General features: G+C 36.5%; 1 protein-coding gene across 1 annotated transcript in view; it reads right to left on the reverse strand.

The window, feature by feature from the left end:
* Positions 1–16567, reverse strand: part of LOC126754506 (cyclic nucleotide-gated cation channel subunit A) — a 57226-nt gene extending 40659 nt beyond the window's left edge. Inside the window, exon 1 of the mRNA XM_050466539.1 lies at positions 15832–16567. Within this exon, the coding sequence (XP_050322496.1) occupies positions 15832–16560 (729 nt within the window). The 5' untranslated portion in view covers positions 16561–16567. The remainder of the gene's footprint in view (positions 1–15831) is intronic.
* Between the last annotated feature and the right edge of the window lie 10815 nt (positions 16568–27382).

The following is a 27382-nucleotide window of genomic DNA, read 5'->3' on the forward strand; positions in this document are numbered from 1 at the left end:
CAAAATTCAGTCCAGAAAAGTCCCGAGAAAAAGTTGGAGAGAGGACTAAAGTAATTTGAAATTTGAGTCCTTGATCATTTATAAAGTACGAAATTTAAAAATACTGAAATATAAACGATATATTAGCTTATATAAATAGGCTGATTTCTTGTGAGGCCACGAATAATTTCATTGGGAGAGCTTCACTTGTTTACTGTGATTCCCAGAAAAAGTGCGAAAAAGTGCCAATTCGGCGGTTTCGTAAACTGTTTGGCAAACGAATTGCTTCAACCTTAGTCTGGAGAAAGCTGAACAGTGGAGGAAAAAGTATCTACTTAGATTACCTTCTTTTGGAAAGCTGCGTCCTCCACAATCTTTAGCCTTATCACATGAGTGTCAATGGGCCAATATCCAGTTAGTACGCTTATTATTGCGGCGATATGAGGCTTGCTAAGAGCTAGCACTTCCTTTTATGTTCCACTTTAGGTCAGAAAGTTTTTGCAACTCCACAAGATTTTACAATTACTGACGATTCTACGGTGAACAGACAGAGTTGGTCGATTTACAGGGTACCAACAAAAACGGGATTGTCACGTTCTTGCATTTGATATTCTATTGATCATTGGTCGGAATAAGTCAGCTCAGACAACTATATCTCATATCTTCCATACAAGCGATTATGCAGATGTTTTAAATTTCACCTTCAACATCGCCGGTTCGAAACCGGTTTTAGACCCATAGTCTCTTAGTTAAAGTTGTTCAGAGCGATCCGTAGTACCATTTTTGCATATGTAATTTTCTGAAAAAAAAAGTCGACTCGCTCTGCTACACATCCCAACTTGATTTTGCTGCTAGTGAGGTCATATACTCCTTAACTAGCTTTTAGCTCAATGTCGGAATGGATGCAAAACTCCATAAAAGATGCTGCACTTCGGATAAGTACATCTACTACTATCTTGACAAGTGCCACTTCTGGTTGACACTACCTAATCTTTCCCTTGAGCTTGGATGCATCCGTGACGAGGTTCACTGCGCCACTAAATATAATATTAAAGTACAAATATTATAGTATGTACTTATGTATGCCAGTATATGAAATAGAAACTGAATATTTCATAAATACATTCCTCACTTTGTAAAAGTTCTGTGCTTAAGGTTTCGAAAATTGAATTTTAGATTTTGCAAAAGCAATTTTCATAAGTTCTTTTAAATATGAATGCATGTGAGTGTACACGACATGAGAAAGCATATACTACCCAAATGTATATTCATTTCAAAAACCATATGTTCATAACGTTAATATCACATAAAATCCATAACCAAGTGGAAGTACAATGTAATAGAATTGCAAAAACAATTTAACACTTTTAATTTACTCAAGTTGTTAATTAAATTCAAAAGCATTTGGAGTGTACATAAATACTTTAAGCACAGTCACATTCATATAAAGTGCACATCGCTCTATATCGAAAAAAGACATCAAAAAGTTGTCTTCGAAATATTCTCTAGAACGAAAAACGCTTTGAATTGCAAAGGAGCTTCGATGCAACCCACAGTTATTTCAAGAATTTCAGGCATTTACCGTACACGCCATTGCGGGTAGTGTTGGAAAATGTCACGAAAGAGAAAAACAAATAGTGTAAGCATAAAAACTATTTTAAGCGATATACGATACATATGGTATACATTGTTATAAAAAAGCTACCGCAAGTACTGGAAATTGTAAACAAAACGCAAAGTTTTTAATTATTATACTCTTGAAACTAGTTGCTACAGACTATAAGACTATAATACTCTGTAGCAACTAGTTTCAAGAGTATAATAATTAAAAACTTTGCGTTTTGTTTACATTTTTTTTGTTTTTTTTTCACCTAACGGCTGTACGTACCACCTAAAACAAATCAAGTTAAATATAGGGTTATATATACTATATATAAATGATCAGAATGACGAGAAAGGTTGAAATCCGGTTGACTGTCTGTCTGTCTGTCCGTCGGTACAAGCTGTAACTTGAGTGAAAATTGAGATATCTTGTATGTGGGTTCCTTGGTACAAAACAAATTTCGAGTACGTAGATGAGCCTATGGCCCCGTCCTCTATTAAGTTTAATGTGCATATATTCAAATAGCAATACCAAAAGTTCCGTCAGGATCGGGAAGAACCTCTCCGAGCCGTTCGATATCAAACGAGGTTTCAGGCAAGGCGACTCCCTATCGTGCGACTTCTTCAATCTGCTGCTGAAGAAAATAATTCGAGCTGCACAACTTAACAGAAAAGGTACAATCTTCTATAAGAGCGTACAGTTGCTGGCGAATGCCGATGATATTGATATCATTGGCCTCAACACCCACGCCGTTAGTTCTGCTTTCTCCAGACTAGATAAGGAAGCGAAGCAAGTGGGTCTGGTACTGAACGAGGCAAAACGAAATATCTTCTGTCATCAAACAAACTGTCGTCGCACTCGCGACTAGGCTCTCAAACCACTGTTGATAGTCATAATTTCTAAGTCGTAGATAATTTCGTCTATCGGGAACCAGCATAAACAAAAACAACAATGTCAGCCTCGAAATCCATCGCAGAATAAGGCATGAGTAGGCAATTGAGAAGTAAAGTCCTCTCTCGACGAACGAAAACCAAACTCTATAAGTCATTCACTATTCTTGTCTTGTTTTATGGTGCATGGACGATGACAACATCTGATGAGTCGACGTTACGAGTTTTCGAGAGAAAGGTTCTGCGAAAGATTTATGGTTCCTTGCGCGTTGACCACGGCTAATATCACATTCGATGGAACGATGAGCTCTATGAGATATATAGTACATCGAAATTTACATACATAGTTTAGCGAATTATGAGACAGAGGCTGCGCTGGCTAATTCATATTGTACGTATGGATGAAGACCCTCCAGCTCTGAAAGTAATCGACGCAGTACCAGGCGGGGGGAACGGCACAGGGATAGGAAGACATCCACATAGTAAAGAAAAAGTAGACAAAACACTTTTCCTAAGCATTTTTTGAGGTGGCCTTCTGCTTCTTTAGCGAGTTTTGTTTTATCTCTTCGATCGACTGATAACGGGTTCCACGGAGCGGCAGTTTCAGTGTGGGGAACATAAAAAGTCAAATTGGCTCGATCGTGCTTTATCGTCGTGTAAAATCCATGGATTGTTCGTTCACCATTCCGCCCATTTTCGACGGATTTTCTCACGCAAACTGCTCAATACGACAAAATATAACTCTGTCTCTCCGGAATAAATTCTTGATGCACCAAACCACGAAAATCGAAAAAATTGATCGGCTTTGGCGTTTTGGTTTCATATAATTTGTTGTTTCCTGCTGTACACAAACTGGTGGACAGATCGGTAATATTTGGCATAGTAATTGAGGACAGTCCCACCAACTTAGCAAAATAATTTTTTTGAAATTTCATTTATCCGGAGAGTTTGGTTACAATTTACGAATGTTTTTTTGTCACAATGTATAAATACATAAGAACAGTCCTACATATACACAGAGTAGACGAGCAAATAATAGAAGAAATACCAAAACGCAAACAGTTTGCAATTTGAGGTCAAGTACTGAAAATGCTGCCAGAGCCAATTAAACTATGGTAATTTCAATGTGCAGCTGCTGGAGCATTCAGACGACAACTGCAACTGCCAACAACTGAGACTATGTGACGCTAGGTATTAAATGCTTGGTTTAAAATCATAATTTCCGCAACATTCAACTATTGGCACTAGCATGCATTCCTTACAGCCCTTTTAGCGGCAGCATTCTTAGGACTGAACAGGTCGCCACTATCCCGCTCAGCTAACTTTCAGCTCCTGTCGACTGGTATGTATGTACTTAATTTTCTCACACGTATGTTTGAAGGTGTGCGTAATAATTTTTATGCAAAGAAATTCTTTAACGAGAAAATGATTTTGAGTGCTATCTCACACAATTACCGATATAATCAGTACCTACGGGCTTCAACAGTTTTTGTTGGATTTGGAGAATTTTTGGTTTTAAGAAGGCGTTATCCGTGCAAAGTTTTATCCCGTTATATTAATTACTTCTTGGTTTGTACGCTCGAAAGGAAAAAAAACAGATGGAATTTAAAGTTGTTTCGCCCGGTTTCGCCCATTTTCATACTGTGAAATAAAAATGTCAGAAGAATTCCACATGCTCAATTTGGTTTGAAATAGGTCAGGAGGGTCTCGAGATATGCGTATTCACTTAAAATCGGGCGGTGGTACGCCCAGCGTAAAATGTTGACCGTTCCGTTCCATAAATGTCCTATCATATCATCTCGGGGGTAAAACGTTATGTCTCTGGCGTATTTAATCATTGATTTATCACACTTTTCACTCGGATTTCAACTTGTCTCGCCATCGTCGTCTTTTATATATAGTATATGTATGTGGGACCAGTAAACTCGACCGTAAGATCTAGTACAAACAGAAAGCAACCGTACCAAATACAAATTTGAGTCGAACGAGATAGCCAACCCACGGATGCTAACAAGTTACAGTTGAATTTGAACTTAGCAGCGTGCGGTTGCGTCTTTCGCTTTGAATATCTATAGTACAATACGTTTACTTGAAAATAACTGCAAAGTGTATAATTTTGGTTGTAAAATATTGAGCAACGTTTATTATTAAAAGCACTTTTCGGAATTTTTCAGGAATAGGGTGAAGAAGTAGCAGAATAAGCAGAGGCAAAAAAAAGAAGAGTAGCATCGATTGCTAGCGAAGATTCCGGAATAGTGAGGAATAGTAAGTATCTAAGTAGAAGAGTATAAGAAGTTGTATTCATTTTGAATTGGTACTTTGGCTTTTAGAAGCTACAGCAACGGCGATACATATTAGCACCGACTAAAACTTGTAAATGTATCGTACCATATATGTATGTTTAAATACATTTTTCCAATGCGGAAATTTAAAACACTAAATGTTAATAAATCAATTTGCTATTAAATCTAAAAATTAGGAACATTTCACATTTTACATTGAGAGATAATGAAGATAGTATATCTTCATTTACCGGTACATACTCACTAGACGTTAATCAGTGGGTGATTGAATTTGAAGATAATGCGGCTACAGTAGGGTGGAATGAATTGCAAATGTTTATTTGTGCAAAACAACTCTTAAAGGGTGCAGCTAAGTCGTTTATTAGGGGTGTAAGTTGTATACGCTATTGGTCGTCTTTAAAAAAGAAACTTGTTGAAGAGTTTGCGAAACCATCTTTAGCGGAAATACACAATAGTTTAAGGATCGTCGTAAAAAGTATCAGAATCGTTTCTTGAGTATTTATACTGTTTAATTGAAATTGGTAAACCTATTAGAATTGATGATGAAAGCACTATTGAATGTTTTGTGAATGGTATTTCAGATTCCAAAATTAATAAAGCTGTTTTATAACAAGCCAAAGGCATCAGTGAGCTCAAAAATTAGATAAATATATACGAAAAAGTGAGGTGAATGCAACAATCTCAGCAAAGAATTTCTCTAAACCTGTCAGATGTTATACGTTCAGATGTCAAAGTAAATAGTAATGCAGGTAAAAACAAGAAATTTTTCAAGTGTGGTGAAGGGACATAAGTATTTCGCAAAAAATTGTCCGGGTAAGCAGTATCGGTGTTATAAGTGTAATAAGATGGGATATCGTTATTTTGAATGCACAGATTATTATTCTCAGAACAGTGCGGTTAAGCTTGAAAGAAATATACATAAATGTAATGAGGGATGTGGGCGAATTAATATTTAAGAACATTCAACAAAATGGTTTTACTTTTTCTGTGTTAGTTGACACTGGAAGTGATCTTTGTATTATGCGTTATGATACTTTAATGTGTCTTAATCAGCGAATTCAATTAAGCAACGCCAAAGACGTTTAGTGGGGCTAAAGGATAGTGTTATTATTACAATAGGAAGTTTCGGTATAGAGATGAACATGGACAATATTAAACTGAACATCAACTTTCATGTAGTTAAGGAAAAATACTTGCGTTATGCTGCTATAATAGGTAATATGGATTGGGAAAAGTTGACATGTTGGCAAGGGAAGTCCAGTCGCTATGAAGATTATTCTTACAGATAATGTACCAGTGTACACTACCCCTAGACGAGTACCTTATGTAGATCAGTGTTTTATTGAAAATCAGGTTAGAGGAGGGTATAATACTACAGAGTACTTCAGAATATGCTTCGCCTGTGGTGTTAGTACCGAAAAAAGATGGATCTAAGAGAATGTGCTGCGATTACCGGAAATTAAACCAGAAGATAGTAAAGAATAATTTTCCTATGGTGTTGATTGATGATATTTTAGAACGGTTACAGATTGACCAGATTTTTAAAACTTTGGATTTGGCTAATGGATTCTCTCACGTACCAGTTTCAGTCGAGTCTCAAAAGTATACATCATTTGTTACACACCATGGTCAGTATGAGTTTTTATACGTCCCGATGGTCATTTCGAATTCTCCCGCATTTTTTTCGATTCGTTAGTTCAGTTTTCAGAGATTTAATACAGAATGGTACTATCATCGTGTATATGGATGATATCATTGTGCCTGCAAAAGTTGAAGAGACTAATATCCAGAAACTTCAGCTTGTGTTGAAACGCGCATCGGAATATGGTTTACGAATACGTTGGGACAAATGCCAGTTTTTAAAGAAAAAGCTGTCGTTCTTGGGATATCTGTTAGAAAAAGAAACTATAAGGCCTAATAATGTGAAGTCGGTTCAGCGATTTTTGGGATTAACTTCATATCGAAGGTTTGTGGCGAATTAGCATCGAAAGCTAGGCCGCTTATGGACTTGTTGCGGAAAAGCGTTGGGTTTAAAATGGGTTATGAATAGCTTTTGGCAGTCAAACAACTAAAATTAGCTTTGACAAGTACGCCAGTGCTTAAACTATACGATTCGCAGGCAAAGACCGAAGTACATTCAGATGCGATCATGTATGGATATAGGGCGGTATTGTTGCAAAAAGACTCAACTGATTAACAGTATCATCCAGTAAAATACATGAGTCGTCGGACAACTCCACAGAAAAAAAAATATCATTCATATGAGCTAGAGGTTCTAGCTATCGTAGAGGCTTTAAAAAAGTGGCGTATATATCTATTGGGATCGAGATGGGCTAATTTTCTTCAAGATTATTCGTTTACTATCGAGCACCGATCTTTAACAAAAATGAGGCACGTAGATGCTTTGAGTCGAATTTAAAAGTAGCTCAATTAAGTGACGAGTGGGTAAAAGCAATGCGCAAAGTACTTGAGAAGGAAGAATATATGGACTTTTTGGTGAAGTATGATTTATTGTACTAAGACCCAGTATTAGAATTGCTAGTAGTACCAACAGAAATGGAGGAAGAAATTATTAGGTTAGCTTATAGAAAAAGGCATTATGGTATAAGAAACTCAAGATTGTCTGCAAAAAGAATTCTTTATTCAAAATTTGCGTTCTAAGGTGGAGTGTGTGGTTAAGAATAGCGTTGAGTGTATTATCAGTGAAAGCAAAATGGGTAAAAAAGAAGGGTTTCTTTCACCAATATATCATATATTAGTTATTGTTGATAGTTTCTCGAAGTTTGTTTGGTTGTTCCAGGTAAAGTCAACAGATAGTGCATCAGTTATTGGTTATTTAGTAAAATTGTCGATTATATTTGGTAACTCGAGGAGGATAATTTCAGACAGGGGAACTGTGTTCACGTCAGAAGCGTTCGCAGAGTATTGCAAAGGAAATGGCATTCAGCACTTACTTATAACAACAGGCGTACCGAGAGGAAATGGAGAAATCGAACATATCCATAAGATTGTAGTTCCTATTCTAGCGAAATTAGCACAAGAAAATCCATCTCAATGGTATAAGTTCTTAGGACGTGTTCAGCAAATTATCAATAACACACCCCCTAGAAGTACAAAAATAACTCCGTTTAAAATTTTAACGTGACTAGGTATGTGCAGTACTGAGGATTTACAACTAAGAGAGTTATTACGAAATAAAATGGTAGAAGAAATTGATACAGAAAGAGATGGTTTGAAAAAAAGCACAGAATAACATTCAGAAACTGCAAAAAGAAAGTTGTGAAAACTATAATTCTAAGAGAAGACCTGAAATTCAATATAAAATAAATGACCTAGTCGCAGTTGAGAGAACTCAATTCGGACCGGGGTTAAAGTTGAAACCTAAATTCTTGGGTCCTTATAAGGTGACTGCTACGCTTAAACATGGCAAGTACGAGGTAATCAAAATTGGAGACCACGAAGGAAAAAATGGTGCGATTCATTCGGGGCGAATGAACCATCAGGACAGCCGAAAGTGGGACCAGTAAACGCGACCGTACGGTCAACAAAATCTAGTACGAACAAACATCAACCGTACCAAATACAAAATTAACAACTCTGACTCGAACGAGATCGCCAACCCTCGGACGCAAACAAGTTACAGTTGAGTTTTGAACTTAGCAGCATGTGGTTGCGTCTTTCACTTTGAATATCTACAATACGTTTACTTGAAAATAACTGCAAAGTGTATAATTTTGGGTGTAAAATATTAAGCAACGTTTACTATTAAAAGCCCTTTTCGCTTGCAGAAAGAAAACTTAATCAAAAAGTAAAAACAAATAAATAGTTTTTAAGTTAAACAACGAATGTTTAAATTACTTGCAAAATTATATTAAAAACAAGTAAGGAAGGGCTAAGTTCGGGTCACCGAACATTTTGTACTCTTGCATGATAAAGTGATAATCGAAATTTCATTATCTGTCATTTACATATTTTTCAAATACCGTATTTGTGTAAAGTTTTATTCCGCTATCATCATTGGTCCCCAATGTATATATTATACAGAGAAGGCATCAGATGGAATTCAAAATAGCGTTATATTGGAAGAAGGCGTAGTTGTAAATCGATTTCACCCATATTTCATACATGTCATCAGATACATGTATACACCGAATTTCATTGAAATCGGTCAAGTAGTTCCTGAGATATGGTTTTTGGTCCATAAGTGGGCGACGCCACGCCCATTTTCAATTTTTAAAAAAGCCTGGGTGCAGCTTCCTTCTGCCATTTCTTTCGTAAAATTTAGTGTTTCTGACGTTTTTTGTTAGTCGGTTAACGCACTTTTAGTGATTTTCAACATAACCTTTGTATGGGAGGTGGGCGTGGTTATTATCGATTTCTTCCATTTTTTAACTGTATATAGAAATGCCTGAAGGAAACGACTCTATAGTGTTTGGTTGACATAGCTATAGTAGTTTCCGAGATATGTACAAAAAACTTAGTAGGGGGCGGGGCCACGCCCACTTTTCCAAAAAAATTACGTCCAAATATGCCCTTCCCTAATGTGATCCTTAGTGCCAAATTTCACTTTAATATCTTTATTTATGGCTTAGTTATGACACTTTATAGGTTTTCGGTTTTCGTCATTTTGTGGGCGTGGCAGTGTGCCGATTTTGCCCATCTTCGAACTTAACCTTCTCATGGAGCCAGAAAATACGTGTAGCAAGTTTCATTATGATATCTCAATTTTTACTCAAGTTACAGCTTGCACGGACAGACGGACGGACAGACAGACATCCGGATTTCAACTCTACTCGTCACCCTGATCACTTTGGTATATATAACCCTATATCTGACTCTTTTAGTTTTAGGACTTACAAACAACCGTTATGTGAACAAAACTATAATACTCTCCTTAGCAACTTTGTTGCGAGAGTATAATAAATGCTTAAATGAAAAAGTACGTGTTTTGGGAAAGGACAATCTACATGCATATATAATCCAATATCTATCTCGCATAGTTTTAGGTGAAATAGTATATATAAACGTTAGGTCAACAAAGCTGTTATACTTTGTAGCAACATGTGGCAAGAGTTTAAAAAGTTAGAAAACCCGTTAACTTCGGGTGTACCGAAGCTATGATACCATTCACTGGATTATTTCTTATAGCATAAGTGGTTATAAAATAATAACAACAATATTAATGGAAGCTGTGGAATTGCCTAGATAATAATCCATGTTAAATTGTGTGAATATATAATATCATGGTAATTAAAATACTTTTCCGTACAAGGACTTAAGTTCGATCAGACAGTTTGTATGACAGCTATAGCCTATGACGGTCCTGTTCAGAATATAAATAAAACAAAAAAATGGATATCAAATATAGAAAGAACAGAAATATGGTTGGCTCAATCGAAGTTAAGTCCGAAGAATATAAATATAACTGATAAGATTTAAATTCGTCTGAATGGTGTTCAGTCGATGAGTCAATTAACACTCTCAAGTAAATTAAACAAGTGGTTTTTATGCCAACCTTTTAGCTTCCCGATAGCCCGCACGCACAGTGGGCGATTGGGCCTCGCTAGCGGAATTTAATTCAAATTTTCAAATTTGAAAAAGCGTTAATTTTTTTTTGACAAATCGATAACAGATGCTTTGATTAGATTTTTGGCGGTTTTTTATAAGCTCTACGATCAGCTGATCATCAGCTGTGAGCTGTCAAACACAAAATATGTTGTAGCAAGTGCTTTACAATATTTTTTCTTTGTTGTGCGCATTGATTTCGAGCTCCTTGGAAATTTACAATTTTTACTTGTTTTATTAAAAGTGTGGCATTTTATTAACTTCAAGGTATGTATTACATAAAAAATCAGTGTTTGTGACCGGTCTGTAAATTTGTTGTTCATAAAACGTAGTGGTAAGTAAGTGTACTAACAACTAGCCCGCACTAGCGTGCACCTGTCGTTGGTGGAGTAGAAGTTACAACATTCGCACGGATTAGGTCTTTTTTTAAGCTGGAAGTATGAGTCATTTTGCGTCCAAAATGTGTAATATGAACTGCTATTACCTGCTAACCTTTAAATCATGGCACTTTTTAGGAACAATGTCGGTAGCAAAACAGGTACTTTTTTTAGTATGGCATGAAGAAGCGATCCCAACCAAGAAGTTTCTCACCATGGAAAACTTTGTATTTGGTACTGTTCTCAAAAACCTTAAATATACTCAGGAGGAGCAGTACGAGATTGGCAAAAAGCTGCGAAATTTTACTAGTAAGCTTGTAGAAAAGTGGAAAAACTGTAGAAGAAATAAGGATTTTTTTTGAAAACAAAAGCCAGGAATGGCTAGATACGCCGTTAGTATTGATTGAAAGATCATCTTCCGAAATTATTGGACGTCCACAAACAGATATTTCGGAATGTTGCAAAAAAAAGCAAGTTAAGAAATTGTCAGGCCTTACTGAAGATGTGCCATCAGAAGCATTGTTGGTAGCTGCAAGCTGCAGCTTGTATAAAGGTGGAAAACGTAGTGCTTCACAGGTGGTGTCAATGCTAAACGCCGACGAAGAGTTTAGCGGTAAGATTTTGAAAACTATGAGTACCCCTCAGCGTCTACCGACAAAACTTTCTGATGAAAAAGCACTGGCGCTATTTGTAGATGTTGGACATACCAAGTTCACATGGAATTTGTCAAAGAGAGCCGCTAAAAGGCAAAACGCCGATATATATCCATGCTACGACAAACTGCGTTGTGCGAAAAAAAAAATGCTATCCTAGTGTCATCACGGTCACTGATCATTTCGCTGAAGTACCATTACAAAGCTTAGTAGACCATACGATTACTAGGATTATTGAAGCACACCCAGAAAGTTTTCAAAACCATATTGAAAATAACAATAACACCCAATTAACTGCTACCTACAAATGGGGTTGTGATGGCAGCAGCGGCCATTCTACTTACAGGCAAAAATTTAATGACTTCGATGGAGAGATGATAGATCAATATTTATTTTCAATTTGTATGGTACCATTGATAGTGCAGAAAGGATCGACAGTTTTATGGAAAAACAATCGGCCTTATTCTACCCGATATTGTCGACCCATTAAATTACTTTGCGAGAAAGAATCGGCAGACTTGTCTCGCAGAGAAATTCAAAACATTAAGAGCCAAATGTTAAATATTTCTCCAACATTTGTGAGTACCTTAAGAATTGATCACCAATTTCATATGACCATGCTTGATGGCAAAACGTTCAGTGTCATATCGGAATCGGCTTCGCAAACATGCGGAATCTGTAGCGCGACTCCCAAAAATATGAAATATGAACTGTTTGGTGAACAGCTTTCCTATTATTGATGCAAACCTATTTGAATATGGCTTATCAAGTCTCCACGCATGGATTAGGTTTTTCGAGTGTGTTTTGCACATTGCATATAGAATACCAATACAAAAGTGGCAAGCTCGTGGTTCTGACAAGGATTTCGTTGAACAAAATAAAATAAGTATTCAGCAGAAGCTAAGGGAAGAAATGCATTTGTTGGTGGATATACCAATAGCTGGTACTGGCAGCACGAACAACGGAAACACTGCAAGGAGGTTTTTCCAACAACCAAATTTGGCTGCTCGTATAACAGAAGTAAGCTATGATTTAATATATCAATGTAGCGTAATCTTACGAGCATTGGCTTGTGGATACGACATAAATTCAGACGCATTCGGATCTTACGCATTGGAAACTGCCGAAATTTTTGTTAAAGCATACTCCTGGTTTTACATGCCATCGTCTGTTCACAGAATTTTAATTCATAGAGCAGATATAATAAACCTTTTTTCCCTTCCGATTGGTATGATGTCCGAAGAAGCTCTTGAAGCCAGGAACAAGGACTATCGAAACATACGCGAGAGCAATACAAGAAAAAATTCCAGGAAAAATACAATGGAAGATATCATAAATGCTTTATTAGTTTCGTCTGACCCTTTGATATCTTCATTGTCAAATGGGTCTTCAATTTCGACTGCAAAAAATATTATTATGGACGATGATGTTAAGACCTTGCTATTAATGAAGCATCTAGATATGCCTGAAGATTCCGAAGATAATTTTGATTTATAAAATTTGTTTAATGAAGGTAAAAAAAAAATTTTGAAATTAAAAAAGAAATAAAAAAAAATTAAAAAAAAATTTAAAAATTAAAAAAATAAATTTAAACAAAATTTTTTTTCTTAAAAAATTCTATGACTTTTTTCTGAGCTGTGAAAAAAACCGTCTGAAGATATCTTTTTCGTTTAGAAGTTATTAATTAAATGCCGCTAGCGAGGCCCAATCGCCCACTGTGGCACGTGGCCCTAATTGTAATGGTGGGAATTTTCGATAGCAAACATCCGACACAACAAAAAAAAAAATACAAGTACGTGACACTTGACAAATTTGCTCGGCATGGTAACAGCAGCCTAAAGAAATTAGTCCGCAACATCCTAAATGTTAGTGAACATATTTTAGAAGCATTTAATCTTCATTTAGAAGGCGACATTTGTTTTTTTTTTGCCATTGGTCTACGGTGTTCGACTAACGACTATTAATTTCATTGAAATTATTGTCAGCAATGCAAGCCAAGTATTATTTCATTCAGCTATAAATAAATTAAGCAGTTATAAATTATTATTTATGAGTTGGTTAGAGCGGGGGGAAGTGAAGGATATGGCCACTTAAATGTTATTGGCTATTATCGTCTGACACTGGAGTGCGTTGCGCACACACACACATACATACGCAGTACTGGCGGACAATTTGCCTGAGGTCAATTACACCGCTAATCGTATTTCAATTAAGCGTTGAACATAACAGTAAATACTATCAAAGTCAATAGTCAGTGGATGAAAACATTTATAAAATACGAATCCGCCTTGCCACGCGTACAGCTACCCACTCAAATATCTAAGTGTAGACATTTGTGTATTGTATGTGTTTGTTGTACACTCAGCAAGCTTTAAGTGAATGTATTTCAATAATTTTCGATTTAGTGGTTGTACTATTCCAAAAAAGTTAACGGCGATACTGAAGCTATGAAAATCTCTCATTCGTTTAATATACACTGATGAGGACACTGTTACTTTCATTGCGTAGAAGACCATAAAAACTTAATTGAGTAACTTTACCGCAAAATGCATGTGCAAATCAAAGTAAATTGCTTGCACAACACCTGAGTATCAAATGCGGTTTCGGAGAATGCTAATGAGTAAACACAGTAATAAATGTTGTATATAATAGATAAAGGGAGTGGGGAGTGCATGCGTTAAACTTGTGTACACAAACTTTTTTCCAAGGTGCAGATGTTTATGTGGTGATCTCCACTCTACACTACACTAATCATAATTATTTAATTGTTAATTGTTGTTGTACTCTACTTCTTAAGGGGGTATTCTCATGTAATCACTTCGAAAAAACGATTTTTTTTATGTCTTGACAGTAGAACCTATTGAAAACATGCTGTGAAAAATTCAGACCGAAATTCATAGTATTTGATAAGTTACAGCTCATATACATTACATGAAAGCATAACACCAGAAGAATGATGAAGAAGTTCGAATAGCAATTACCAAGCTCTATAATTCACTCATTATTCCCGTTCTGCTATTGGGTGCAGAGGCATGGCCGGTGACAACAAAGAAAAAAAATGCGTAACCGGCCAACGGCTACGCCAGTAAAGAAGAAGAAGAAACCAGGCATCACTCTAAATACATAAAATTTTTACAGCAGAAAAACCAAAACTGCATTTACAATTAATTGCTCAAAACTGAACAGAGAAATCGTGTACTGCAAATAGTTCACTCACTGCATTCATGACTTTGAATAAGAGTGAAAAAATTTGAACCAAGAAATTGTACTATAAATAACAGAGTGACAAACAAAATATCAAATTGACGTTATAAAAAGATCACCGCTTTGGTGAAAATGGACGATTGTATTTGTAGTTTTGTTCTCCCTTTCTTTTCGGTAATTAGAATTATAATCCAATATAATTCTTGTAGTATTTTCTCTGCCTCTGTGATTATTGCAAAATATTTTGAATACAATTTGTAGCATTTGAAGTTCTTATTACAGCTGGCAGCTGGTTGGTTTTTGTGTTGCTGATTGTGTGAAATTCAATTTTTTGAGGGTGACAATTTTGAACAGTATGTGGATGCGTATATGTGTATGGGCGTAATGCATCAGTGGATTGTTAGGAGTAATGCCAATTAAATCTGAATATATGATTAATGTTAAAAGACTGATTAAAATGTTGTCAAGAGCCAAATTTATGAGTCGTGGAAGCAATAAGGCCTTGAGGTGATATGTTGATATTTGGCCGTTTGACTTTTGTTAAGCTGCTTTTGCTGTATGTAAATCAAATCTTTCGAATTTCATCTTATCCAACTCTCTTCAGAAACTTTAGATGAAAAGCTTGTAAAGCTTGTGAACAACAGCCACTTACTTTGACTGAAAATTCAGTTTATCAAAGTACTGCCTACGTTATGAGGTTACGTGATTTTTGAAATTAAAAACAATATTTTTTTCGTTTTTTTTAATGCTGATATGCCTAGAATATTTTTCCAAAATTTCATGTGTAGGAGATAAAATCTTCGGGAGAGCGGCCCGTGAGTCTACTTCAACCTTTGATCATAATCGATGGCCACGCTTTTTCAAGAACTAGTGAAGCAATCGTTTTGAAAATTTCCACAGTTTTTCGAAATAGAATGACGCCATCATTGAATGAAGGATATTTATAACTTTGTTTTGTTTTTTTTTTTTTCAAAGGCAATTTGTGGTAAATTTAGACCTAAAATCTTACTGTTAATACATTTTTTATTACCAAGTCCTTCGATTAATCATGGCATTCAAATTGACCTATCAAAATACTATGTACATATATACATACATACTTATATGAAAGTACAAGTGAAGTTGAAATTGTCATGAGTTATAATATACTATATGGTATATCTTTATTTGAACTGAATATATAGCCTACCCAAGAATTACTATGCAATTACGCGTTTTCTTTTTAGGGATTTAAAAGTGACATTAAAAAATTCTTACCTGTGACATCCGTTTGCCACTCTCCAACTCTAGATAATCCTCTTCGCCGCTTTCATCTTCCACGCCACTACTTAATGCACCAGCGTCATTGCGACCACTCCCACTTCCCTTTCCAGCACCGGCACCTGACGAAATGCCAGCGTTCTTCGGCGCAGCATAGGATTTCCTTCTAGCAGCGCGCAAGTAACGTCGACGGCGTTCCACTTCATCCACCAAACCAATGGCATCCTCCTCATCGCTTACCTCCATTGAAATGCGGCGCGGTACCTCAGCCATAATTTCGCCAACATGGTTGGCAATTAGACGCTTACGAGCTGTTTTCGCTTTCGCTTCCTTATACACGAATATGTGAGTGTCCTTGGCCACGGCAGCGGTAAGCGGCGTAGAAGGTGAGAGTGGCGAAAAGAGACTAGTGCCATCTTCGTCGATTGTCGCCGTCGCATGCGCGACGTGATGTTGGCTGCTGTGGTGTGACGGCAGCCTATGCAACGCCGTTGCAGCAGCGTGTGTGTGAAATGGCGGCGGACTGGCTGTGGAAGCGGCGCTGGTGCTTGCGCTTGGCAAATTGCCGTCAGCGGCCTGGCTGCTGCTGAGATGGTGTGATTCGTAGTATGGTGTTGTTGTTGTCGAAGTATGCCCATAGGACGTATAAGAACCGGGCGGTAAAGTAGAGCTTGCTGATGAGTGCAGTGGTAGCACATTATGGCGGGCGGTCGAACGATATGGCATTGAGCGTTCGAGGCTGTTTTTCGAATGGCATGTAAGAGAGGGTGAGGAATTTTGAGTTATATAGAAATTTCTTGTATTAGCAATGTGTGGCTACATAAAATTGAAATAGAGTTTAAATTAGCAATTTTGTAATAAAACGCCTAAGTGTATGCTATAAAGATATCCTATAAGTATACTTTTTTAAAGAACTTTTCATAAGACTACCCTTCACTTAATTTGATATTTTTTTGTATCAAAGGCTATGTTACCTACCTTAAATAGGCAAAAGTATATCAATTTTTAGTATATCTACATTTTAAATGGATTTTAGAGATTTAATATTTAATTAGACGCTTAGAAGTATGCTTTATTTCAGGTTAGAATAATCGAAATATAAATGCTTTCAGTTAATAAGCATACATACTTCTTGTCCCTAAACTCTCCCTTATATGTATATTATTAGAAATATGCTCTCACAAAGGTGAATAGCCTAATTCATGGTTACGGTCATCCGATTTTGCACAGTGACATGCTTCTGACCAAATATATACTATTAGCTTTAGTGTGACTTACTTGTATCCATATTTCGGTGATTCACTTTCATTGCGACGCCTCGATGCAGACATCATCATATTCGCCCGTTCTCCACGGCTTGCTGCCATCATATATGTCCACATGATGATAAATCATGACATTCGGAAGCGTGAAAATGTAGTTCTACTTTTTTGTTTGCTTGTATGTTTACTTGTATGTGGCGAAATCGTTAGCTTTAGCGTAGGCAAATGCACAATTTTTTCACTAGTTGTGTTTGGTTGTGTCCAATTGTTATCATGCACTATACCGTCTTCTGGTAAAGCCACAATTATGTAAATAGTTGTTGTTTTAAACAAGATTTTTTCAAAATTTTCGCGATTTTATATTATTAAGAAACACTTAACATTTCTTTTAATGCGCCACACTTATACCACAATTCGTTTCAAACTGTTTACAAAACCATTACTCAGTTATATACACAATATATTATTAAGGCTATGTGCGGTTCGCCAGTATTTAGTATATGCACACTTTTCGTTATCAATTTTTAGGCGCCGACATTTTATTGGCTCATTTAGTATACATTTCCCCTTTTGAAGCATGTCAATTACCTTAATAGCACTGAAAATAAACGGAAAAGAAACACCTTGTTAACATGTTCAGACATACACATATAGACATACATATATATTTACTTAAAAGCTAAAGCACATACAATTAGTATATATACACTTGTTATCGGATATATACATATGTATATATATTAGGATGGGCCAAAAACCAAATTCGAAATTTTTCGCTTGGTAAAGTGACAGAGCTCAATTCCATCAATACTTTTAGTTTTCTTATATATAATGCCATTTTTATTGATTTATAAAATTAATAAGGAAAAACTAAACTTTCCTTAAAATAATCAAAATTCAACAGATAATACCTTTAAAACGGTTAGGTTTACGAAAAAATCGTTAATGACCTTTTTGAAGAGCATTTTATTTCCTATAAAATCGATGAAACGAAAATTTTTTCGAGTACTTCAAAGTGAAATTTGAAATTTCTTATCTCATAGTTAGAAAAAAAATATAAATCTCTAAGGACCTTTCCGTAACAATTACGGGATTATACATATTTGAAAATATTTTCTGAGAGGTGTATAACAACGTATTTTTAAGACTGCTAAGCGAAAACAATCAATTTTTTTACCCACCCTAATATAGAATATACATATGTACATATATACCAAAGGTTTAAGCAAACATTTACAATATATACAATAAATTAAATGTGGTTCACTGAGTTTCTTAGCAAATTAAATACGGCCAATGTCATCTGGGCTTAATCCCCCATACAGCTACTTAAAAATCCAAGTAAAAAATTTCAAGTTCACTGCACTGGAGTTAACGGTACACCCTGTGCAAGCGTGATAGATAAAACATGACAACTCGATTGAATATAAAGTTACTTACTAAGCTTAAGTTTCCGAAATAACTTCTAATTTATGCTTTTCGAAAAAATTTAATTTATTTACAAAATGTGATATTCCAAATATAATATGTTTGTTTGATAAATTTTGCTTTATATAACTCTTTAAAACTATAAAAGAATAACAGAACAATTTTCATTCTGTATTCTAATATTCCCTAACTGAAATCTTCTCCATTTAGAAGGAAGCTACATATAGATCAAAGTAGACAATGTTTAAAAACAAGAACAAAAACAGAAAAACAAATAAGCTGAAACTCATAGGAAACGAGAGACAAAATAGCAAGTTTTAAGGGAAAAATAATTTATGGCGGACGGGGCGGTCGGAGGTCGAAAAGAAGGGAAGAAACGTGACTGAGTATTTGAGGATTAAAAATGGTTTATCTCGATTCCCGGAAAAACTATGAGTCCTATAGAAAAAGTTATATGGTAATGTTGTACGTAATAAAAAGATCCTTATCTTTTGCATATAAATTTTTTCACATAATATTAAAAATTCAAATGATATAAAATATAAAAAAATAAAAATTTTTAAGTTTTAGTTAGGTTATCGTGTACACCATTTCTTTTCTTTCACGAACATTACTTTCACTTACTTTCTTATGTCTCAAACTATATGTTTTTAATAAAATATTTATTGTTCCTCTTTATATTGACCTAATAGCGAAAAACCCAAATATTCAAATAGAAAAATCCAAAGTAAAAACATAAATTTTTTTAAAAAGTCAATAGGGTTTATATTCGCGGAAGTCCCAACCTTCCAAAATATCCAATATCTAAGGGAGTTTTTGTAGACGTTTGGTTTTCAGTGAGGTGATACTTTTTCCAAATTGATGTTTTCACAGCTGTTACTGGGTTTATGATCAATTTGGATTGCCCTTTCATAATGATATGGTTTACTCTGCAACAATGTGCAAAAATAGATCCAAAATAAGTAAGCAAAGGCTAAGTTAGGGCGCAGCCGAACTTTTTATACTCTTGCACCTTACTAGAATCAAAACCAGTGAAATACTTTAAAATGAAAAAGCAATCATATAGAGTAAAGTCTGCCGGAAGTTCGAAAATCCTCACATTAGTGATGTTTTCCCCAATTTCATCTATTTAAGGCACAAAGATACACTGTTATGAATACAACACGTCCTCATATTTTCATTGAGATACCTCACGTATTGGCCGATATATGCTGAATTAAGTCACGTGGAAAATCTGTATGTTATGTGTATGGGGTCTAACGGAAGTATTGGTCCGATTTTTGACATACAGACATATTATTATAAGGGAAAAATTATCGCATAATTTCAGTTATACTATATATATCACACATTGGAGGATGGGGTCATGTGTAGAAGTTCACGCAAGTGAGAAAAGTTCTCTGATCGCCATTCACTTGGGAGTGGCCAGAAACGATTCTCTTACATATGGCTCAAGCAGCTCACGACTTCCGGTCTTTGACGAAGTATCCTCTGGGTAGCCCAAGAACATTCGTTCGAAGGCGAGCTAAAGTGAGAAGGCGAAACATCCCCTACATAGGGTTGTGCGGTGGGTTTGGGGCCCGCCACTTAAAAAACTATACCAATGAAAAACTGCCAACAGCCTCGGATGAGAAACCCCCTTTTGACGACGACCATGGCAAACGAAATAAGGACTACGAGTTAAGGGCATGTACCTGGAATGCCCGGTCCTTTAATTGTGAAGATGCCGCTGCCCAGCTGGTTGATGTCCTCGTGAGGATAAAGGCTGACATCACCGCCGTCCAAGAAATGCGATGGACGAGGAAATATCCCCAAAGGGTTGTGGCTGATTGACTTCGCCCAGGCCCGAAATATGGTTATCTGTAGTAATAGATTCCAGCACAAGAGGATACATCAAGCTACCTGGCTGTCTCCGGATCGAAAAGCCACCAGCCAGATCGATTACGTTGTGATAGATGGAAGACACGTCTCCAGTGTTCTAAACGTGCGTACGCTCCGAGGTCCTAACATCGACTCAGACCACTATCTTGTTGCAGCCATGATTCGCACCCGCCTCTGTGTGGCAAAAAACGCACGCCAACAAACACAAGGAAGGTTAGACGTCGAGAAACTGCAATCACAACAGACAGCCGAAAGATTCTCTACTCGGCTTGCACTCCTGCTCTCTGAGAGCACTCGTCAACAACTCGGTATAAGGGAACTGTGGGACGGCATTTCAAATTCCTTACGTACAGCTGCAACCGAAACCATTGGTTTTCGGAAAGTGCAAAAGAACAGCTGGTACGACGAGGAGTGCCGTGTCGCAGCGGAGAGAAAACAGGCTGCTTACCTCGCAACGTTGCGATCGACCACAACACGTGCAGGATGGGATAGATACCGAGAGTTGAAGAGGGAAGCGAGACGCATTTGCAGACAGAAGAAGAAAGAGGCCGAAATGCGTGAGTACGAAGAGCTTGATAAGCTGGCTGACAGGGGTAATGCTCGAAAATTCTACGAAAAAATGCGGCGGCTTACAGAAGGTTTCAAGACCGGAGCATACTCTTGTAGAACCCCCAAAGGTGATCTAGTCACTGATGCCCAGAGCGTAGTTAAATTATGGAGGGAACACTTCTCCAGCCTGCTGAATGGCAGTGAACGCACAACGCCAGGAGAAGACGAACCCGATTACCCAATCGACGACGATGGAGCAGACGTTCCATTGCCCGACCATGAAGAAGTTCGAATAGCAATTGCCCGCCTGAAGAACAACAAAGCGGCAGGGGCCGACGGATTGCCGGCCGAGCTATTCAAACACGGCGGCAAAGAACTGATAAGGAGCATGCATCAGTTTCTTTGTAAAATATAGTCGGACGAAGGCATGCCCAACGATTGGAATTTAAGTGTGCTATGCCCAATCCATAAAAAGGAGACCCCACAATCTGCTCCAACTACCGTGGGATTAGTCTCCTCAACATCGCATCTATCGAGTGTATTGTGTGAAAGGTTGAAGCCCACCGTCAACAAACTGATTAGACCTTATCAGTGTAGCTTTATACCTGGAAAATCAACAACCGACCAGATATTCACCATGCTCGAAATCTTGGAAAAGACTCATGAAAGAAGAATCGACACACACCACCTCTTCGTCGATTTCAAAGCTGCTTTTGACAGCACGAAAAGGAGCTGCCTTTATGCCGCGATGTCTGAATTTGGTAACCTCGTAAAACTAATACGGCTGTGTAAGCTAACGTTGAGCAACCCGAAAAGCTTCGTTAGAATCGAGAAGAACCTCTCCGAGCCGTTCGATACCAAACGAGGTTTCAGACAAGGCGATTCCTAATCGTGCGACTCTTCAACCTGCTACTGGAGAAAATAGTTAGAGCTGCAGAACTAAATAGAGAAGGTACCATCTTCTATAAGAGTGTACAGCTGCTGGCGTATGCCGATGATATTGATATCATCATTGGTAAAACTTTTACAGAAACGTTTCAATTGGTGTTTATGGTGATGATTGCCTATCCCGTAGCAGAGTGCACGAGTGGTTTCAACGTTTCTAAAGTGGTCGTGAGGACATAAATGACCATCAACATGTGGGCCAATCAAAATCCGTGATCACCGGAAATTCCATCAAAATTGTGAAATTGTGGATTCATCAAAATTCAGCCGAAATCATCATTGAAATTCATGGAAATGGATTTGAACGTCTCCAAAATATCGATTTATCGCATTTCGACCGAATATTTGGGCTTACGAAAGGTGTGTGCACGGTTTGTTCCGCACAAATTAGCGGACGACCAAAATTGCTGAGAATCCAAAATTCGATCGACGCTTGTGACTGATTATTTGACTAAAACTAACATGTTAACCATTAACCACTCCCCGTATTCACCTGATATGGCACCGTGCGACTTCTTTCTTTTCGGAAAAATGCATTTGCTCATGATAGGGAAGCGTTATGCCGACGTAGAGTCTATTTAGAAGGCTTGCACCGGCATACTGGCGGCCATACCTGCCAACGAGCTAAAACACTCGTTCGACATGCTTTTGGACCGTGCAAAAAGCTATATTGTTGAGGCAGAAGGTGACTATTTTGAATAAAATAAATTGATTTTGCCGGAAAAACCATTTGTTCTGTTTTTTTTAAGTCCTCTGTACTTTGGAAAGCTCCTTGTATGTATATTAAACTTATTATACTATCGCAACAAAGTTGCTAAGGAGAGTATTATAGTTTTGTTCACATAACGGTTGCTTGTAAGTCCTTAAACTAAAAGAGTCAGATATAGGGTTATATATACCAAAGTGATCAGGGTGACGAGTAGAGTTGAAATCCGGATGTCTGTCTGTCCGTCCGTCCGTCCGTGCAAGCTGTAACTTACGTAAAAATTGAGGTATCGTGATGAAACTTGGTACACGTATTTATTGGCTCCATAAGAAGGAAAACTAGCTAATACGATTTTAGAAATGGAAAAATTAGACATCGATTTACTTGGCATAAGTGAAACATGGTGGCCAGATTGTGGAGAATTTATTTCCCAAAATACAAAGTTCTTTTTCTCTGGCAACCGAACTAAAAATCACCGCAATGGTGTAGGCATTATAGTTAAAGAAAATATTGCAAAATCTGTCATCGGATTCGTGCCGAAATCTGATAGATCAATGATGCTAAAGTTATTTGCAAAACCACTGAATATTAATATTATTCAAGTCTATGCTCCAACGGCCGACAAAAGTGATGACGAAATAGAAACTTTTTATGATGAACTAGACGAACTTATGAGATTAACAAAACCATACGAAATAAATATAATTCAAGGCGATTTTAATGCAAAAGTTGGAAGAGAAAAAGTCGAAGGAGTTGCAGGTCAATACGGCTTAGGTGAAAGAAATGAGAGAGGAGATCGACTAATTCAATTTTGTCAAGAAAACAAATTAATAATTTCGAACACATTATTTAGCCTGCCTCCCAGAAGACTTTATACATGGAAATCTCCATCGGACGCCTCTGATAATATCATCAGAAATCAAATAGATTATATTCTGATAAATAATCGATTCTGTTCCTCAATAAAAAAAAAAAAGTCAATACATATCCAGGAGCGGATGTACCTTCGGATCACAACTTGCTACTGGCAAAATTGCGTATTAGGCTAGCCGTAATTAAAAAAGTAAGCCTCAATTTAAGCTAAATGTTGATAAGTTGCGAGACGAAAGTGTGAAACGCCTATTTGAAAGTGAAATCAATGAAAAAATAAATGATATCCAATCAGGAAGTGCGGAAAGTATATGGAGCGACTTAAAAGAGATAATTTGTACTACAGCAAAAAACTCTCTTGGAATAAAAAAGAAAGAAAATAATAAAAATAATTGGATGACAGATGACATATTAAAACTAATAAGTCAACGCCGGGAATATAAAAATAAAAACACTGACATGTATAGACAACTGAATATGAAAATAAGGAAGATGATCCGTAATGCAAAAACAAACTGGATAAACAATGAATGCCAAGAAATTGAAAGACTACAATTTTTACATGATACCTTCCATTTACACAAAAAATTGAAAGAAGCCGCAGGTATTCATCGTAAAAATCCGCCCTCAATCCTCATAAATGAAAACAATGAGGTGGTATTTGATATAAATGAAAAGAAAAGTATATGGAAAAAATATATTGAAAACGTTTTTTCGGATGACAGTAGATTGGACCAGAATCTTCATCTTCATCACAGACCAACTGGCAATTATATTACGAAAGGCGAAATAGAGAGAGCTATACAATCCATGAAAAATTACAAAGCAACAGGTCCGGATGAGGTTCCAGCTGAAATTTTAAAGTTAATAAATGACAAAAATATGACTCTTTTACTAAAGCTTTTTAACCAAATTTATGACAATGGCCAATATCCAAAAGACTGGTTAAAATCAACATTCATACCACTACCTAAGAAAAATAATGCGAAACATTGTAGTGAGTACAGACTAATTAGTCTAATGTCACACGCTCTTAAGATATTTCTAAAAGTCATTCACGCCCGAATATATAAGAAATGTGCGCCCGAATATATAAGAAATGTGAAGAGGCAATGGGTAAGACGCAATTTGGCTTCAGAGAAGGTCTTGGAACACGCGAGGCATTGTTCTGTATACAAGTCTTGGTTCAAAACTGTAAAGATGTCCAAAAAGATGTATTTTTATGCTTTATTGATTATGAGAAAGCTTTCGACACCATTAAACACGATAAACTTATGGAAATTCTTCATTCTATGGGAATAGATGACAAAGAGATTCGTTGCATAAGAAATCTGTATTGGCAACAAACTGCCCATGTAAGCATCAATGGTGATATAACCGAAGAAATATCTATTTCACGAGGTGTAAGACAAGGATGCATTCTGTCACCCTTGTTATTTAACATATATTCGGAAGTAATATTTCAAGAATCGGTAACCAGTATTGATCAAGGTGTGAAAGTTAATGGTATTTTCATAAATAATATACGCTATGCAGATGACACTACACTTATAGCCGATAGCTTGATGGGATTACAAGAACTTGTAAGCCGAGTTAACTTACGTAGTGACGAATATGGCCTACGCATTAACATAAACAAGACGAAGTACATGATTATTAGTAGGAAAAACATATACAATGACACACACCTCATGATTAATAACAGTCCAATCGAAAGAGTTAAAAATTTCAAGTACCTTGGTTGTCAGATCAATGAAAATTGGGATTGTTCAAAAGAAATAAAATGTCGAATCGAATTTGCGCGAACGACTTTTCTCAAATACAAAAACTTATTATGTAGCCATGACCTCAACATCACAACCAAAATACGTTTTTTAAAATGTTATGTTTGGTCAGTGCTTCTCTATGCGATGGAAACTTGGACTCTAAAAATCACAGATATGAACAAGCTAGAGTCCTTTGAGCTATGGCTTATTAGAAGAATCCTAAAAATCCCATGGACAGATCGAGTTACAAACAGTGAAGTTTTGAGAAGAGTGAACCGCAATAGAGAGTTGTTAAGGACTATAAAACAAAGAAAGGCAACCTACCTAGGACATATTATGAGGCACTCTAAGTATGAGCTCCTACAAATAATTATCCAAGGAAAAATTGAAGGAAAACGGGGTATTGGCCGTAAACAACTTTCGTGGCTTCGAAACATTCGACAATGGACAGGAATCCAGAACATTGGCAACCTTATAGATGTGGCGAGAGATAGAGAGAAATATGCTGCGATAATTCAAAATCTGTGATATTTTTATTTTTTTTTTTTTCTTTCAATATACAATATATAGTATATATTTAACATGTAAATACATTATTATATTAATATTAAGCTTATTAATATTGTACATAGTACTAAATGTTATATGATCACCAATATTCGAATACGAATTGGCAAATAAAGAAGAAGAAGATAAGAAGGTTAAGTTCGAAGACTGCCACCACAAAATGGCGAAAACCGAAAACCTATAAAGTGTCATAACTAAGCCATAAATAAAGATATTAAAGTGAAATTTGGCACAAGGCATCGCGTTAGGGAGGGGCATATTTGGACGTATTTTTTTTGGAAAAGTGGGCGTGGCCCCGCCTCCTACTAAGTTTTTTGTACATATCTCGGAAACTACTATAGCTATGTCAACCAAACACTATAGAGTCGTTTCCTTCAGGCATTTCCATATACAGTTCAAAAATGGAAGAAATCGGATAATAACCTCGCCCACCTCCCATACAAAGGTTATGTTGAAAATCACTAAAAGTGCGTTAACCGACTAACAAAAAACGTCAGAAACACAAAATTTTACGGAAGAAATGGCAGAAGGAAGCTGCACCGAGGCTTTTTTTAAAAATTGAAAATGGGCGTGGCGTCGCACATTGGGGTAAAATGTGTCGATTTTGGAGATTAATTCAAAAATCAAAATTCAAGGTACAAGTAAATTTTTGGTATCAAACAAAAGTAGATAAAATTCTACATCACTAACTAAATAAATATTTGGCAAAAAATTTACAGTTTTCTTGTAATATTCTCTGAAAATTGCATGTTTATTTCTTTTTGTATGCGCACAGTGATATACGTGATTTTTTTTTCATTTTTCGAAGTATTTTATTTTCTTTAACTGGAAAAATCCTTAGAAAATTGTAATAGAGCCTTCTTGTTCAGGTAATTTAGTAAATACAAAAAGATTTCATTTGTGTTTTTACGTGTCTCTAAGTATTTTAATTTTTTTTTGGGCGAAAGCCTTAAAATATTGGGATTTCAATAGTGAAAGAGGTTGCAAGTTCACCATCGAGAGCGAAAAAATTTCATAAAAGTATTGCCAAATCATCACTATCACAGCAAATGTCCAAAGAAGACGCTTTATTTGTTTTGGTGGAAGCAAAGTTATCTCGACAACAGTACAATGTTATGAGGCAATCTGCTCCAAATAGGTTTCCTTGCTATTCATATGTCCAATCAGCAAAAAAGGATTGTTATCCTAGACGTGAGAGCATGCATTTTTGCGAGATTTCAGCACAAGTAAGCTTGCAAGCCCTTTTAGACCATACCATTGAGCGTATAACTTTAGCCCAAAATAACGTAATTAAAACATTAAACGATGAGGAAATGACGAATTTATGCTTGTACACCAAGTGGGGATTCGATGGAAGCTCTGGACACAGCTCATATAAGCAAGCGTACCATAATCCGGGTGCAAATGATTCATCAGTTTTCATCACCTGTATTGTTCCAATCAGGTTGATTTGTGGAAGCAAAATTATGTGGCAAAATCCGCGCCCAGCTTCTACCAGGTTCTGCAGGCCTTTTAAAATTGAATTTGTAAAAGAGTCCACAGCTGTTTCTAGAACTGAAAACGAAAGAGTTGGT

The sequence above is a fragment of the Bactrocera neohumeralis genome, chromosome 4 (genome assembly GCF_024586455.1).
Source record: "Bactrocera neohumeralis isolate Rockhampton chromosome 4, APGP_CSIRO_Bneo_wtdbg2-racon-allhic-juicebox.fasta_v2, whole genome shotgun sequence".
In the NCBI taxonomy this organism is placed as follows: Eukaryota; Metazoa; Arthropoda; class Insecta; order Diptera; family Tephritidae; genus Bactrocera; species Bactrocera neohumeralis.